At 40.1% G+C, this 18,226-nt stretch overlaps 1 protein-coding gene across 1 annotated transcript; it reads left to right on the top strand.

The window, feature by feature from the left end:
* The first annotated feature begins 1,078 nt into the window (after nt 1-1,078).
* LOC139556463 (cytochrome c oxidase subunit 8B, mitochondrial) lies at nt 1,079-4,378 on the top strand. Its single transcript, XM_071370438.1, has 2 exons — nt 1,079-1,326; nt 3,885-4,378. The coding sequence occupies exons 1-2, from the start codon at nt 1,207-1,209 to the stop codon at nt 3,999-4,001; spliced, it is 237 nt and encodes a 78-aa protein (XP_071226539.1). The 5' UTR covers nt 1,079-1,206; the 3' UTR covers nt 4,002-4,378.
* The last annotated feature ends 13,848 nt before the right edge of the window (nt 4,379-18,226 follow it).

The following is an 18,226-nucleotide window of genomic DNA, read 5'->3' as shown; positions in this document are numbered from 1 at the left end:
CGTAACACTTTTCCCTATACCAAATGGCGTTGTATTTAGTGAAACACTCCTTCATCCCCCCCCCGTAGAATACCGCGTTACGTATTACTTTAGTCCACAACAGTGCTGCTGTCACTGGTGAAGCATGACTTCTCAGCCCCATCTTGACAGATGACACAAAACACAGCTGGCTTTTTCCCCCTTACCCTCCTTTGATCTGCATGGAAAATCAGATCATTACCAATCAGGCGGCCATTGTAAGGCACAATTAAGACACCTGCTGGACAGACAAAGACCAGAGGGCCAGGTGCTGTGTTTTGTTGTGTGCCAGGTTCTATTTAGCACCCATTATCTATTATCTTCTTCCCTCTAAAATTATGTAAAATCACTATAGGCCTACAGTAGAATAGAGAGGCTATAGGGAACTTTTGCCTTTTGAGCAAAAAGGAGTCCCCTATAGAAAATGTTGTCCAGACTAGACCTCTAAGAGCAAAAGCTTATATTGTTTGACAAATGTTTGCCAGATTTTTTGTTTTCATGAGATAATAAGTTGTTTTAACATATGTTTATGAACCATACAACCAACATTCAAGCCAAAATCTGACAAACAATTAGCAACTAAACTTTTCAAGTGTATCTTTAATGACCAAGACATACTGAAATCAGGTAATGAGTACTAATCAGTCATGAAAGCAGAAGGATGCTTTGGTTTTTATTGCTTATTACATCATTAGAGGATGATGAGCTCTGGCCCACTTGTTCATGTTTATGAAGTTGGATCATTGGGAAAAAAAGGTTTATGGCGTCAGGGTTAAATACTACCTTGACATCAATCGAAGACCAACTCCCTTTAAATCAAGTCTTCGACACAGCCTTAGTTCAACATTTTTTACAGATACAAATCATGCCCGAACCTTACGTTGACTTAAGGCCATTCAACAGATGGTTTCTCAAAAAGTTCCAGACAGTGTCTCCATGCAGTCCTCAAGTTCACAAATCTGCCTGACGACAACGTGAGGTATAGTTGAACAACATGGCCCTGATAGCCCCCCCCCCCTCTTTCTGATTGCCTAAAAACCATCCTCCTGACTCCACCCATGTTAATGTGACTGGTCCTGGGGTCTATTTCACATGCGTCGGGAGGTTCCTCAGCACTCTTGAGACGCAAAGCTCAAGAGCTACGTGCGCTGCCTTCCTCCCCCATCCCTCACATCCACAGCTGTCGGGATGGTCATGGCCCTGAAGGGGGTCCCCCAGGCAGCGTCTCTGGTACGGGCTAAGATGGTCCTGCAAGACAGGAGGTCCAGCATCTACAGCAAGCCACCCAAGACCAAGATCGGACCTGGGGTGAGTGTTGCACTGAGGGACTCTCTGCTGATACAGTAGACAGTTCTCTCTAATTTGGAACTCCCTCAATGTGGCAAGGGACTGTTGATTCTATATTCATTCAGGGACAGTTTCCCCGAGGCCTAGATTAAGCATAGTCTTGAACTTAAAATAAATTTCAATGGATTTAGACGTTTTATTGTGCATGGTTTTTAGTCCTAGGCTTAAACTAGCCCATTGTGTTTGATGTTTCTTTTCCATCATATTTCAAAGTTAAAACTTAATGAATAAGCCTAGTCCGGCACTAAAACACATTTTTGATGGCGATTCTCCATTGAGTTTGCTTTTTTGACCAGGACTAGGCTTAATCTGTGTCCAAGAAACCGCCTTTTAACGTATTAACATTACAATAACAGTCATAGTACCCTGTATTGTCATCCTTCATATCTCAGGTGAACTCACGCATTTAATAATGTCATCAACAGAAAATTATAGGAGTGTTCTGCAATAACTTAAACATCAGGTGACGCTTGACTTGATTAGTCATTTAAGGGTTTGTGCTCCCCAAGTTCCAGTTTACCAGATGGACAGACCAACATTTTGTTTGTCCTGCCACAAACATTCCATGTAATTTAGAGAGAGAGAGAGAGAGAGAGAGAGAGAGATCGCAGCAAGCTCGTCTTTGGATTGGGTGGTTGTTTCACCAGGATAATCACGCTGTAGATTTGATAAGGACACAGGGTAAATGTTTATTTTGCTGTGTCCTGCCATGGCTCTTCCGCTATGTCTGCATTTTTGAGTGCTCTCAAACACAGCACAGAGCCATTTCTCAACTATAGAAAGACTGATGTATTTCACACGTAGAACTGCCATGTGGATAAAAGCCTTGGTAAGGAAGGATGTGATCCATGTCTGTTGATTGACACCCCTCTCCATACTTCTACCCTGCCTATATTTTACAATCTGTTTAGAATACATGACGGAAGTCAACAATTTAGACAATTCAGACATCAAAGATTGAGTTCAGACTTAGAGGTTGAGACTGACTTTATTGGACAGACAAGGATGCGCCAGAAAGCTCTGAGCCGGAGCTATAAAATAGGCTTTCCTCTTGGCTGGAAGTATATAAAGGGTTTCTAATGTATAATGTATGGACACAATGAACGCCTCAGCTCCATGAGGGAGCTGCCTGGGATATAATAAAATCGATTGCCCGGGGCAGGTGGCTCTGATGTGGATCAATGTGGCCTGCCTAGACCTCCTGGGAAAGTCTGTAGTCTTTGAGCCGCTTAGCTGTAGTGCAGGGATGGGTAACTGGTGGCCCACTGGCCGCGCTCCCTTTTGAAGGACATTGGATTAAAAAAAAAAAATAGATATATACACTACGGCTACTGTAATGATGTACGCTGAGAGTCGGGAAGCAAGTTCAGGGAGTGAATATATTTAATTAATAAATTAACAAAACAAGAAACACAAACAGCGCACCGACATGAAACAGGAACAATGACAACTGGGGAAGAAACCATGCGCGTAATGTTGGTGACAGGTGTGCGCCCTAACGAGCAGCCTGGTGACCTAGAGGTCGGAGAGGGAGCACACGCGACAGGTACGCAGACCCGCGAGCAACTGTGGCCCCTCATGATGAGTTCAATTATTTTGTGGGCCCCATCCCTGCAATGGACTATTCCCAACACCTCTGATAATACCCTACTCCAATAACCCAGAGCACATTTGTTGAAGTGATGAAATAAATACAGAGTAGATATTGGTGATGATATTTGATATGGGAATTTATTGCAGACATAAATAAGTTCTTCAACTTGAAATGAGCCGGTCTGAAATGAGTTGAAGACATACTTTTCTGGGATTTGTATCAGGGACATAGGAAAGTTAATTGCACAACAAGCCTTCATACATTTTTAACACTACCACTAAAGAGAAAGGAAGGCTCAAACACAAGTTCCTTTGATACTTGTGGGTGGAGTAGTTCGAGTGACACTTGTATACTCAATAGAATGAAGAAATTATATACCACCAAACATTCCTTTATATTGCTAATTGAAGCCATACAAAATACAAATACAGCAAACTCGATTGGAGATGTGGACATTAAACAGAAGACATGTCAGCTCTAAATATTAGATGGCAGTAACATTCTCATTGATATTTTACTAACACTTAAAGCCTGCAGGTATAATGCTTTACTATTTGTATGAACACATACATAATGTTCTTATTTAATGTTTTATTATAATGTCCTATTATAAGGCTTATAATATTATGTCATGGTCCTCTGTGAAATGTTCAAGTGGCTAAAAATAACTGGTATTATGTGAGGATCATAAAGAGATGACAGTGGGTCATACATGCTCATGACAAGTCTTACAATGCCTTATAACCACATCATAATGCCTTATACCTGCAGACTTTAGATTAAGTGTTACCAACTGCAGATTAACTTTAGTCTTTTAACAGAAACGTAATTCGCTTCGAGGGTTTAGTACAGTAGTGGGTCAACGTATGGCTCTTACTGTGTCTCTTATTTTCTGTCTCGTCTCCTCTCCCTTCCTCCCTCACAGCAAAGCTTCTTTATCATGTCTGTCTTTGCTGTCGGCATGCTTGCTCCGGCCGGCTGGATCATGCACCACATCCCAGAGTACCGCCAAAGACCACGTCCTTCATCAAGACCGTCGTAAAGAAGAAGACCCCAACGTCTTCACGGCTGTATTCACGGCTGTATTCAACATATTAGCCATCATGCTATCAAATACTGTACCTTGCTAATGTATAACAACACACGTTATCTACAGTATAAATGATATTCAATGGCCACAATAATAACGGGAAAATAACATGCACTTTGAAGGGACCATGGAAGACATTTCTGCATGACTGTCATGAGTATGTTTTTGTATGATGTCTTTTTTTTAAATATTCTGATTATTGCAGTAGCATGGTGTCTAATGTCTCATGAATATGGCCCCTAATGTCACTGCGGCATCCAGTTGCAATGACACGTCTGTAAAACTGCCAACTCACTGCCATCATCAATAAATTCATGCTGTGTTGGCAATGTTTGTCTGTGTCTGTTCATTGCATTTGTCAAGCTGAATTACAGTACCTTTATACTTATCCTATCGTGACATGTGCATTATATACATGCATGATGTACAGAGCTGGGTCAATTAGGTTGTAATAACCATGCTTGAAGAGAAGAGCAGAAGGCTTTTGGATGTAAAACAGAAAAGTTCACCCAAGATTATTTAAGACATCAATAATTATTGAAGACATCAATACGTTTCTCACTGGTTGCTTTCCGATTCTACACCTTTGTCAAAAACATTGGATTGGTGTAAGAGTGGGGCTAGAGTGGAGTTTCGGCCATATTTCTTACACAATCCTTTTAAATGAATGGCTCTGTTTGAATACTCTGAAAATGCACCTTTCCTTTCTCGTTTCCTTGAAGTAATCACTAATATAACTAGATTGGTGTGAGCAAGCTTTCCAATATAACCTTCACCAATTACATTATGTCAGATCAGTGATTACTTCAAGGAAGCAAGAAAGGAAGGATTAATTTGCAGAGTATTCTACCAGGTCCAATGATGGGAGGTGAATAAGTGTACACAAGTGTACACTTGTTCAGGGAGAAGGGAGAGGGATTCAGACCACAGCCTAAAATAGATCACACCACCCAAGCCTATATCAACTCCTACCCACCCCTCTCCATCTCCCTTTGGGTGGTCTGTGCAGTGAGCCTTATGGGGGTCAATTAAACTCAACCGAGATGCCCTTGATAACACTCTTAACAACAACATTTACAGGATACTGCCTGACCACGGATCATGTTAATCACCCCTATCGGGGATGAGGGAAAGAAAACTCCACCAGAACAGTTTAAGATCTGATCTGGAATCAGATTAGCCTATCCCAATGCTAACCTTAGCTGTTAGGGTCATAAAAATATATTTATATTTACCTTTATTTAAGCATAGAGTCACCATTGAGACAAGGGTCTCTTTCACAAGGGGCCCTGCATATACAATTGCATAGACAAAATAAAAAATTCAATAACACAACACAAATATTAAAGAAAAACAATTACGTTCCCCAATAAGAAGGTCCCCAATCAATATTTGAAATTGCCCGAGCGGCACCAGAACATCAAATTGTAATGTATTTTGTAAATGGTTCCAGCAATGAGGTGCTTTAAAACTAAAAGTGGATTTACCTAGTTTGATGGACACCTGAGGAACATCAAGAGTAAACCAACTTTGTGAATCAGAGGTTTGGTGTCTCATGTTTTTATATTCTAACAATGAGGTTAGTTAAGTCGGAGATCTTTGTAAACAAAAAGGGAATAATGAAGTGATCTGCAGGACTTTACTGAGGACCAGCCAACCTTTTGATACAGGAGGCAGTGGTGAGTATTAAAACTGTCACCTGTGATAAAGCGAAGGGTGCTATGGTAGACGGCATCCAAAGGTTTAAGAGTAGTGGCTGCTGCAATCTGGTAAATGGTGTCACCATAGTCAAGAACTGGCAGGAAAGTTGACTATACAATATGATTCCTGCTATTTAGGGAGAGGCAAGATCTATTTCTAAAAAAGAAGCCCATCTTACAGTGCCTTGCAAAAGTATTCATCCCCCTTGGCGTTTTTCCTATTTTGTTGCATTACAACCTGTCATTTAAATAGATTTTTATTTGGATTTCATGTCATGGACATACACAAAATAGTCCAAAGTGATGAAGTGAAATTTAAAAAATTACTTGTTTCAAAAACTTCAAAACAATAAAAAACTGAAAAGTGGTGCATGCATATGTATTCACCCTCTTTGCTATCAAGCCCCTAAATAAGATCTGGTGCAACCAATTACCTTCAGAAGTCACATAATTAGTTAAATAAAGTCCACCTGTGTGCAATCTCAGTGTCACATGATCTCAGTATGTATACACCTGTTCTAAAAGGCCCCAGAGTCCGCAACACCACTAAGCAAGGAGCACCACCAAGCAAGCAACACCATGAAGACCAAGGAGCTCTCCAAACAGGTCAGGGACAAAGTTGTGGAGAAGTTGTGGGTTATAAAAAAATATCAGAAACTTTGAACATCCCACAGAGCACCATTAAATCCATTATTAAAAAATTTACAGAATATGGCACCACTACAAACCTGCCAAGAGAGGTCCGCCCACCAAAACACACGTACCAGGCAACGAGAGGCAACAAAGAGACCAAAGATAATCCATAGGACCACTTTAAGCCATTAACTCCACAAAGCTGGGCTTTACGGAAGAGTGGCCAGAAAAAATGCCATTGCTTAAAGAACAAAATAAGCAAACACGTTTGGTGTTCGCTAAAAGGCATGTAGGAGAACCCCAAACATATGGAAGAAGGTACTCTGGTCAGATGAGACTAAAATTGAGCTTTTTGGCCATCAAGGAAAACGCTATGTCTGGCGCAAACCCAACACGTCTCATCACCTCGAGAGTGAAGCATGGTGGTGGCAGCATCATGCTGTGGGGATGTTTTTCATTGGCAGGGACTGGGAAACTGGTCAGAATTGAAGGAATGATGGATGGCGTTAAATACAGGGAACTTCTTGAGGGAAACCTGTTTCAGTCTTCCAGAGATTTGAGACTGGGACCGAGGTTCACCTTCCAGCAGGACAATGACCCTAAGTATACTGCTAAAGCAACACTTCAGTGGTTTAATGGGAAATATTTAAATGTCTTGGAATGGCCTAGTCAAAGCCCAGACCTCAATCCATTTGAGAATCTGTGGTATAACTTAAAGATTGTTGTACACCAATGGAACCCATCCAACTTGAAGGAGCTGGAGCAGTTTTGCCTTGAAGAATGGGCAAAAATCCCAGTGGCTAGATGTGCCAAGCTTATAGAGACATACCCCAAGAGACCTGCAGCTGTAATTGCTGCAAAAGATGGCTCTACAAAGTATTGACTTTGGGGGGGTGAATAGTTATGCATGCTCAAGTTTTCGTTTTTTTGTCTTATTTCTTGTTTGTTTCACAATAAAACATATTTTGCATCTTCAAAGTGGTAGGCATGTTGTGTAAATCAAATGATACAAACCCCACAAAAATCTATTTTAGTTCCAGGTTGTAAGGCAACAAAATAGGAAAAATGCCAAGGGGGGTGAATACTTTCGCAAGCCACTGTAGCTTTTTAACTAGCACATCCGTATGCTTTTTAAACATTACATCTTGTCAATCCAAATGTCCAGATATTTCTAGGCGGGAACCCAATTAATGGGAGAAACATCCAATTAATAAATATGTAGATCATCTGAAACTTTTTTGAGAACAACATATTTTTAGTCTTGTCCCCGTTAAGTACAAGTTTGAAACTAACCAGGGCTTTCTGTAAGGCAACAAAGTCATATTGCAGCTCTAAGATAGCCTGGTCAACAGTTGGGGCAATGGAATACATATCAGTGTCACCTGCATACAGATGAATATTACAAGTTTTAACAGATAGACCAATATTATTTATATAAATATTAGAAAGAACAGGTCCCAATACCGACCCCTGTTGTAATATCCAGGAAACTAGACTCGACACCATCAGAAATCATGCATTGTGTTCTATCTGACAGATAATTCTCAAACCACATGCAAGAAGCCTGATCCAGGCCTATTTCAGTCAGCCTTTGGAAAGGTCTACAAATAAGGCAGCACAATGGTTTTTATGAACTAAGCAATTTAACACATCATCTAGAACAAGCATAGCAGCTGAAACAGTTCTATGTCCAGTTCTAAAGCCAGACTGGTGTACATTTAGAATAGAATAGTTATGTAATTACTTTGCCACCATGGCTTATTTATTACCTTACCTCTCTTATCCTACCTCATTTGCACATGCTGTATATAGATTTTTCTACTGTATTTTTGATTGTATGTTTGTTTAGTCCATGTGTAACTCTGTGTTGTTGTATGTGTCGAACTGCTTTGCTTTATCTTGGCCAGGTCGCAGTTGCAAATTAGAACCTGTTCTCAACTAGCCTACCTGGTTAAATAAAGGTGAAATAAAATTAAAAAAATAAAAGAATGAGAAGTTAAAAACTGTCTTAGCTGAGAGTTGGCCAGGGATTCAACAATTTTGGTAAGGCAAGATAACTTGTAAATTGGACGGTAGTCATCTAAGTCAGAAGGATCTCCTTTGTGTAGGGGGAGGACATGTTCCACCAGAAACAATTGTCAAGTTAAGAATATAGGTTAATGATTCTGCAATAAGTAGGGCAGAGAGCTGCAGTAGGAAGGTATCAAGAGAATCCGCCACTGTGGATTTTTTTTACAGTGATTTTTAGCAAGGCACTTACGACATCATAGATATTAAATGGTTGAAATTAAACTAGAGAATGCATATCTGGGAGTGCATTATTCTCTACAGTCTGTTTCAAGGTGAATAAAGGACACCCTCTACTGGAATTATAGGAATTTATAGAAACTATTCAAATGTATGGCCAGCTGAGGCAAAATGGTTATTAAAAGCACCATACATTTCCAGTTGGTCTATTATGGGACCAGAGGCTGTCATAACCTGCTGGGGTAATGAGGGGGGGGGGGGGGGGGGTGGAGTTCTGTTTCGGAGATGTGACTACTTTCCAGAAGTTTGCTGGATTCCCACCATTCTCAGATACACAGTTCAAGAAGTACAGTATGTTGACTTTGCTTTTCTAAACAGAGATAAACATTTATTTCTCAAATGCCTGAAGGACTGCAAGTCAGACGTAGTATCAGTCAATCTATCCTTAGCCCAAGCTAAACTTCTTTCCTGTAATTTTTCCGACAATTCATGCATGAACCAAGGGTTTGATCTATCCTTTACTCTTAGTTTTTTATACGGAGCATGCTTATCTGCAACAGTGTTAAACAGAGAAGTAAAACATTTAAGGGTCTGATCCAAGTGAGAGATAGATGACACAGTCCCCCAGTCACACAATCGCAGATCAGACGTGAATTGTTACTCATTTGTTGTAGCCTAAACGGTGTGGACGCTACAAACAGAAGTTGGCACATTGGCGGTACCAACGTTAGACGAGTCCCATGGGGCTTTTGTGGGAGTCATTTTATTGGCCAAACCGTTCGGCCACTACAGACGTTTTTGTGAGAAGACAGCTTTTTTGGATGTCTCATGTTCTGACAATTTGAATTTTGTCGACAGAATCAATATAATACAGCGAGTATTTAACATGATATGAATTGTAAAATAAAATGGAGAAAACACCGGACATATAATCAAAACATTCTTAAAGTGCATGCATTAACTTGGCAGGTTCAGTCCTACAGAAGCCTATAGCCTGGTTCTAGGACACACAATTAGAATTCTGAATAACTGCACAGCTATTTATATCCTATTTCACCATGGGAAAGGGGCAACAATACATGTCATGATGATATAATTTTGATACAATGGTTTCATATTCATCTCCAGGGATCATAAGGAAAAATCATCTAAAACAGAACATCGGCCGTCATTTTCTATTAATTTCTACATGTTGAATCGCCACCACTCGTCGTCACCCAGCAGGTGATGTTAGTCTGTCTTCCCTCTAATACACCATACTGCCAATCCTGTCAGGGATACAGAGTCTCTGTCCTGTTTTCAAACACTGCAAAAAAAAATTCTGACTCTTTTTTTCAAATTTTGCCTAAAATTACATACCCAAATCTAACTGCCTGTAGCTCAGGACCTGAAGCAAGGATATGTATATTCTTGATACCATTTGAAAGGAAACACTGAAGTTTGTGGACATTTGAAATGAATGTAGGAGAATATACACATTAGATCTGGTAAAAGATAATACAAAGACCATAACATGCGTTTTCTATATTTTTTGTTACATAATCTTTGAAATGCAAGAGAAAGGCCATTATATGACTTATGACTCTAGGCGCAATTTTGATTGTGGCCACTAGATGGCAGCAGTGTATGTGCAAAGTTTTAGACTGATCCAATGAACCATTGCATTTCTGTTCAAAATGTTGTATCTAGGCTGCCCAAATGTTCCTAATTGGTCAATTGATACATTTTCAAGTACATAACTGTGCTCTCTCCTCAAACAATAGCATTGTATGTTTTCACTGTAATAGCTACTGTAAATTGGACAGGGTAGTTAGATTAACAATAATGTAAGCTTTCTTCCCATATAAGACATGTCTATGTCCTGGGAAATGTTCTTGTTATTTACAACCTCATGTTAATCACATTAGCCGATCCCGTAGAGGTTATTAAAACCTTACTGTTTAGAAAGACTTTCAATGACCTCTGTTAATTTTCTAATACCTGTGCTTCATGTCCTTCAGATCAAATGAAACTGTTTGTTGTGTGACTATTATGTGATTTGCGTGTGACTATGGATATGTATTTCACTATTGTGACTTCAATCGGAGTACCACCATCTTGTATAGTGCCTTGGGTGTGAGAAATGTGCTATATACATTGTTATTATCTCCAGGGAGTCTCCAGTGTATGGGGGCTGCGGCACTCTGGTTGATCCCTAGATAGCCATCGTACCAAGGACCGTTAGGGGTAAGGTTAGCATAGGTCTAGGGCTATAGTGGTTACATTCTTATTTTGTGGGAAGAGAGCACTGAATAGTAGTTCTGTCTTTTGTAGCATTGTCAGATAGGGATGACCCAGAAGGAAGGGGACAGTTTGAATCATGAGAATTTTCATGGTTCAGAATTAAGTCATCTCCAAAATGTTTATTATCACAAGTGTTCATGTGTATTATCCTTATTATTATTAGCATGTGTGTTTGTCGGAAAGTTTGTTTTTTGGCTTCTTTCCCACATACATGGATTTGAAGTTCAAGGGTTCAGTGCGATTCCATGAGATTTCTTATTCTAGGAAATGCATTTGATAGATGGGAAAGTCCAATAGGAAAACAAATTAAATTGAATCCACATTTTTCACACTGCAAATCAGAAATGGTTATAGGTTTGGATCCAATAGGACCCTCAGCCAATCCTTATCTGACCACAATATATTTTCTGTTGCTCTTGTATTACATTTAATATGTACTTGTTGAGCTTGCTTAGTGGTGTGTGACAGCAATAGCCCATTGATGAACATTTTACTGCAGTGGGCTAAATCAGGGTCACACAGAGTGTTTATTGGTAGTCTTAAACAAATCTACTTTGAAACAAAAGTATTCACCTCACACACATGGTTATGGGCTTAAAAAAAGGAAGACACGTGTACCATGTCAGATATAGTTTAAATTAATTTTGAGTTTGCATCCCAGTATTACACTTTATATGCATCACAGAAGACTGAAATATAACAAAACCGTCTGACATAGAAACACTGGATTTTCTGCGGGTTTTTGAAAGAATGTTTATTTCTTATTCAATTACAAAAATATGAATAACATTCCACCCATGAGGTCACAATGTCATTTGATCATAGGGTCCAGTGAACAGCAATAGATGAAACGGGGAAGCATGAAAGTGAATGTATGAAAGTTAAATGTTTCAAAACAATATTTTTTGAATTTCGCGCTCTGCCTTTTCAGCGGATGTTGTCGAGCTAGCCTTAAGAAGTTATATAACATCAGAAGCCTCCTCCCTAAGTTTGTTTTACTCACTGCTTTAGCACACTCCGCCAACCCTGATGTCCTTGACGTTTCTGAATCCTGGCTTAGGAAGGACACTAAAAAATTTGGAGATTTCCATCCCCAACTACAACATTTTCCATCAAGATAGAACTGCCAAAGGGGTAGGAGTTGCAATCTACTGCAGAGATAGCCTGCAAAGTTCTGTCATACTTTCCAGGTCTATAACCAAACAGTTCAAGCTTCTAATTAAAAAAATGAATCTCTCACTGTTGCCGCCTGTTAGAGACCCCCCTCAGCTCCCAGCTGTGCCCTGAATACCATATGTGAATTGATTGCCCCCATCTATTTTCAGAGTTCGTTCTGTTAGGTGACCTAAACTGGGATATGCTTAACACCCCGGCAGTCCTACAATCTAAACTAGATGCCCTCAATCTCACACAAATTATCAAGGAACCCACCAGGTACAACCCCAAATCCGTAAACATGGGCACCCTCATAGATATTATCCTGACCAACTTGCCCTCCAAATACACCTCTGCTGTTGTCAATCAGGATCTCAGTGATCACTGCCTCATTGCCTGCATCCGCTATGGGTCCACGGTCAAACGACCACCCCTCATCACTGTCAAACACTCCCTAAAACAGTTCCGTGAGCAGGCCTTTCTAATCGACCTGGCCCGGGTATCCTGGAAGGATATTGACCTCATCCCATCAGTAGAGGATGCCTGGTCATTCTTTAAAAGTAATTTCCTCACCATCTTAAATAAGCACACCCTTTTCAAAAAATGGAGAACTAAGAACAGAAATAGCCCTTGGTTCACTCCAGACCTGACTGCTCTTGACCAGCACAAAAACCTCCTGTGGTGGACTGCACTAGCATCGAATAGTCCCCGCGATATGCAACTTTTCAGGGAAGTCAGGAACCAATAAACGCAGTCAGTTAGCAAAGGCTAGCTTTTTCAAACAGAAATGTTCATCCTGTAGCTCTAACTCAAAAAAGTTTTGGGACACCGTGAAATCCATGGAGAATATTGGGAAGAAAAAGGGGTAAAAATAATAATTGTTATATTATACAGGGCGCATTTCAAAATTAGACCTAGGTCTCAATATGTCTTCCCTGTTAAAATAAAGCTTAAATAAAAAAGATATTTTTTAATTACACATGATATGATGATGATTGCTGTTTATAGGCCTATAATATATCTTTCTATATCTGTCTATCTCCGAGAATTTGATCAACATTGTTTAAGAATAAGGCCTAGATTCAATGAGATTGAGCGTTAACCAGTTTTTACCAGCATTGGGCGTCATCCACAAAGATGTTTTGGCGGTGTTGGAGGTGTAACTTCGGACAGGGCCGGATTAAGAAATCATAGGCCTAAGGGCTTTGTGGCACACCATCATTTTCTGTAAACAAATCCGTGTACTAAGATGCAATTCGATGTGTGGTAAATTTACTGTTGAAGAAAAAGCCTCTTTATAATAAAGTCTTAACATTTGAGATGTGGTATAGGCTACAGTTGAGCACAGCCGTTTTTAGGATTTCCACACATTTAAAAAAAAAATCAGGTTCAGCAAAACAAATCTGCCTTTTAAAAACAAATGTTATGCAATTCTACCTCCTTTACATGACAGAAGACATTGGCTGAATCATTTTTAATACCACACAAATAACCGAACTTTGAAAAACAGTGCTGCTGTTCGCAAACAATTTAGAATTTATTGTTGAGAATATATTTTTTCTTTTTTCTTCTATTGGTTCTACAGACAGATTAGTCTTCTCTTTTCAACAGTAGGCATTTTCTTTCCAAACTACGTTTTCCCCACGATTGTATTTTGAAATCTGTAAAAAAACAAACCTACAGCCACATAGATGGCATAGATGGCAGTTCCCATTCAAGTCAGGACTAGCAGCCATTGCTAATGTACACATGAGTTTTACAGTGAAATTGCCAGGTTAAGAGGTTCCAAAACAACCCAACAAGCTGTATATTTGGCATGCATGTTGCCCAAACTGTGGCCTTCCTGGCTGTAGCCATACCGGTAACTGTCAAAATAAAGGAAACATTTGAGGAAATGAGGGATACAAAGTATATGTATCAGGTGTGGGGTGCATTTTCCTGGCTTGGTTTAGGTCCACTTGTAGACTATGCCACAGTGCATTGAAGCTGTTCTGGCAGCTCGTGGTGGCCTAACACCCCTTTAAGATGCTTTATGTTGGTGTTTCCTTTATTTTGGCAGTTACCTCTATGTGCTTGTTATAAAATTTTATCCACAGTTTTTTTTTTTTTAACTATTGATCCTCTGTGGCAAAATGATGCTCACTGGTGTATTTTGAAGATTGAGAGCGGGCTCCTGTGTTTGGATAAAACAATTGTGTAATTTCTATTTGTTTTGCCTCCTGGGCTCCCTACCGGCTTGGGCCCAGACCCTGACTCACACAATTGATAAGTCACATATATTTATAATGCAGTGTATTTTTATTTTTGTATTAATCAGTAACCCAATCAAGGCAGTGCCCCCCAGTTACCCATGTACCTCTTCTCCTCCCCAATCTGATCATTAGGATTAGATGAGCGACAGCAGGCAGCAGCAGGCTGTCTTCATTCATTGAGAGAGGGCTCCTAAGTACTCCTGTGGTTGGCGGTTGCAGTGGAAAAAAAACGAAATATACACAATATAATATACTGTATATATAATTCATAATTATTTTGTTTGCTGCCTCTTGGGCCCCGGTAAACCCATGCATTAATCTGGCCCTGACTGCAGTATGAGCTGACATATCAGTGAGAGGATGCTCGTGTGTCACAAACCACTCCCTTCCTTTTTATCCCTACCACGTTAGAATTTAAAAACTACACCAGAAAGTGTAGGCTCTATCGATGTAAAAAATTATGACTCTGAAATGTCAAAACCATTGATGTTAGGATAATGCATGTTTTTATGTTCATTTGGAGGGGGAATTATGCCTATCAGTCTAATTCGATTATTTGAAATTGTAACGCGGATGCATGATCTTCTGACGTAGCTGCATGGGATTTGTCAGATTATAGTCGGGTATGGTTTCGTCCGCAATAAGGTTATGCAACGAGCCGCTTGTGGATTTGACAGCGCTAATGCAGTTCCACCTCCAACACCGGCAAAACAACGCTATGCGGATGTCACTTGATTGAATCTAGCCCTACGTATAGCTGTGCAGCTGTGCTACGGTCCTTAGCCAATCCTTAGCATCTGTACGTGATCACAGTCATGTTGTGAGGGAAGTCGCTGTAGACGTGAACTGGAGTGTGAGAGCCCAGGGGGAACAAAGCTCCCATGGGGGATCAGAGGGTCCCCCTCCCCCTTCCCCTCCACCCATTACGGAAAGTAACATTTATTTTGAAAATGCAAAATAATTTGTGCGCTCTCGGATTGCAAAATTTGTTCATATGGTAAGGTGCTTTTTGGTTTCCAGGCTTGTGACATAACCAAAAACATGAAGTCTAAATTTGTATGACATAGATCACCCCCCCCCAAAAAATTCATTTTTTTGCTGCTTCTCTTCCCACACTGTGCTCTCCTTCTCTGTTTGTTTGAGGATTTTGGGGCATTTGTGGCGGACGTTTGTGTGATGCCGCTGGACTGATTGTTATCGTTTAGGGACGATGGTTTGTTTTCATTAGCTACTACTGTCTCTTCCATGAGTTTGAGGGACAGGACAGAGTTTCTTAGCAAAAGCAGTCTACTAGCTACTTCCGTCTGACTCTGCTCTGTCTTGACTGACAAGAGCATATTCCACAGCACACATTAGCATATCTGTAACTTCAGTTCGGGAGGAGGATGTGAAAACAAAACCACTCATGCAAATAGACTGCTGTGTTTTTTAAATAGTAACATGAATTCATGTCTTAGACATTCTTTGAACTGGCAACTAAAAATACAAATCACTTGTATTCTGTTGACCTATTTTGCCTTGGTAAATATGGATCGGATCAGAATGAATGGAAAACAATAGCATTTTTGTAAAGAACAAAGTGCATGGGTAGATCTACTTCGATGACACATCCTCATGTTGTCATTAAAGACATTGGATGCGTCCCAAATGCCACCCTATTTCATATACAGTCTGACCAGGGCCCATAGGCTCTGTTTGCACTATATAGGCCTTTTGGTCAAAAGTAGTGCACTATATAGTGAATATGGTACCATTTGGGACTTACACATTGTTTTATACAGTATACTAACTTTGTGGTATACTAACTACATGGCTTGGGACTGAGTGTGTACACTAAACTGGAGCATCCATAAATAAGGCATTTTGAACCAAGGAATTGCAGTGCACGTAAAAAGAGTTTGCACTTATGCGATGCACACCTATCAGGAGCCTATACTCAAATCTGAGCACGTTGTAACAGAAGAATATGTCCTCAGTACAAACGATACAATGCCACCAGTTGTACCAGCTGTAGTGTTGATACCAGACCTGGGTTTAAATACTATTTCAAATTATTAATTTTTTGATCTATGCTTGATTTAGTTTGCCTGGCTAAACAATAGAATAGTCCCAAAACTGCAAACACCATCCATCTGTACTCCAGGCAGGCTAGAGCCAAGGCTCAAAGTGATTAACATTTCAAATAGTATTTGAACCCATGTCTGGTTGATACCTCGTGAAGGTGATGAGTGACAGCCTGGCCTATTGTTGGCTAAATGCAGCCACACTAAATGCAGCAGGGGTAAAACCAGTGGAGCAAAATACAAACAGAATCAAACGTGTGCTGGCGAACGCAACGCAGGGTCTTTACTGTTTATTCTTGTGCATCTTTTGTCGCCACAGATTCCAGCACAGACTAAATAACATTGGGTCAACAGATTCAATCTGTACCAAAAAATCTCTGAGATCTGTTGATTAAACCGGATAGATTCCTATGCACTCTAGTGACCTCTGTGCTGCTCATAGATAGATACAGATTAGATATTCTGGCAACAGTGACACAGTACACATCCAAAGGGCCTCTTCAGTATATGGCCCATGGTATTATCGGAAATTAAACAAGGTTAGACACCTGTTGTAGTCCTTTGCTAACTCTAAACCCCCTGTAGCCCATTTCCCTAGTCCTCCCCCTTCTCAGATCCAGACCTTGAGGTCTTCAATACTGACAGTTTTCTGTCCCTCTATGGCAGTTATGGGACTTATCTGACAATAACTCTATCCTCCTGATTCCTGCTTACAAGCAAAAACTCAAACAGGAAGTAGCAATATGGAAGTGTTTTCGATGCTAAACTTCAGGACTGTTTCGCTAGCAGAGACTGGAATATGTTCCGGGATTCATTCAATAACATTGAGGAGTTTACCACATCAGTTACCGGCTTCATGACCCAAGTGGGTACTACTTGAAATTATGTGCAGCTTATAAAGGCTTCATAAATTCTTCATAAACACTACATAAATCTGTCACAAATTATCTATAACCGTATGTCATGCTCTATAAAGGGTTCATAAATGTGGCGTAACTGTGTGACATAACCACCAATGTAAAATGTGACATAACCTACTATAAAGGGTGGCATAAGCACAGCTTAATAAAGGCTTTATGAATCATATTAAATTGAGGCTTCACAAAGCATTTCTAACCTTGTCATGCATCTTGGTGGAGCATTGCAACTCCAGGATAGTGGGTTTGATTGCTAGGACCACCCATATGTAAATATGTATGCATGCATAACTGTAAGTCGCTTTGGATAAAAGCGTATGCTAAATTGTATATATTATATTACACGTAAACATTTCTAGGAAGGCCCAACCGCTTTCCCCCTTGGGTGCATAGCCAATATTGGACCTGACATCAACATTCACCAAAATGCTATGCTGCAGGATGACACACACTCTCACAGCAAAAAACATTGGAAGGCCTTTTTATATATACAGTGGGGAGAACAAGTATTTGATACACTGCCGATTTTGCAGGTTTTCCTACTTACAAAGCATGTAGAGGTCTGTAATTTCTATCATGGGTACACTTCAACTATGAGAGACGGAATCTAAAACAAAAATCCAGAAAATCACATTGTATGATTTTTAAGTAATTAATTTGCATTTTATTGCATGACATAAGTATTTGATACATCAGAAAAGCAGATCTTAATATTTGGTACAGAAACCTTTGTTTGCAATTACAGAGATCATACGTTTCCTGTAGTTCTTGACCAGGTTTGCACACACTGCAGCAGGGATTTTGGCCCACTCCTCCATACAGATCTTCTCCAGATCCTTCAGGTTTCGGGGCTGTCGCTGGGCAATACGGACTTTCAGCTCCCTCCAAAGATTTTCTATTGGGTTCAGGTCTGGAGACTGGCTAGGC

This window comes from Salvelinus alpinus, chromosome 27, assembly GCF_045679555.1.
Source record: "Salvelinus alpinus chromosome 27, SLU_Salpinus.1, whole genome shotgun sequence".
Classification (NCBI taxonomy): Eukaryota; Metazoa; Chordata; class Actinopteri; order Salmoniformes; family Salmonidae; genus Salvelinus; species Salvelinus alpinus.
The sequence above is the reverse complement of the archived record's forward strand: the minus strand, read 5'-3'. Positions and strand labels throughout refer to the sequence as shown.

Bases quoted from the DNA above. Each gene is read 5' to 3' on its own strand.
- LOC139556463 (XM_071370438.1), top strand. From the start codon at position 1,207: ATGGTCATGGCCCTGAAGGGGGTCCCCCAGGCAGCGTCTCTGGTACGG. The intron at 1,327-3,884 runs GTGAGTGTTGCA...CCTCCCTCACAG, and splicing joins AGACCAAGATCGGACCTGGG to CAAAGCTTCTTTATCATGTC.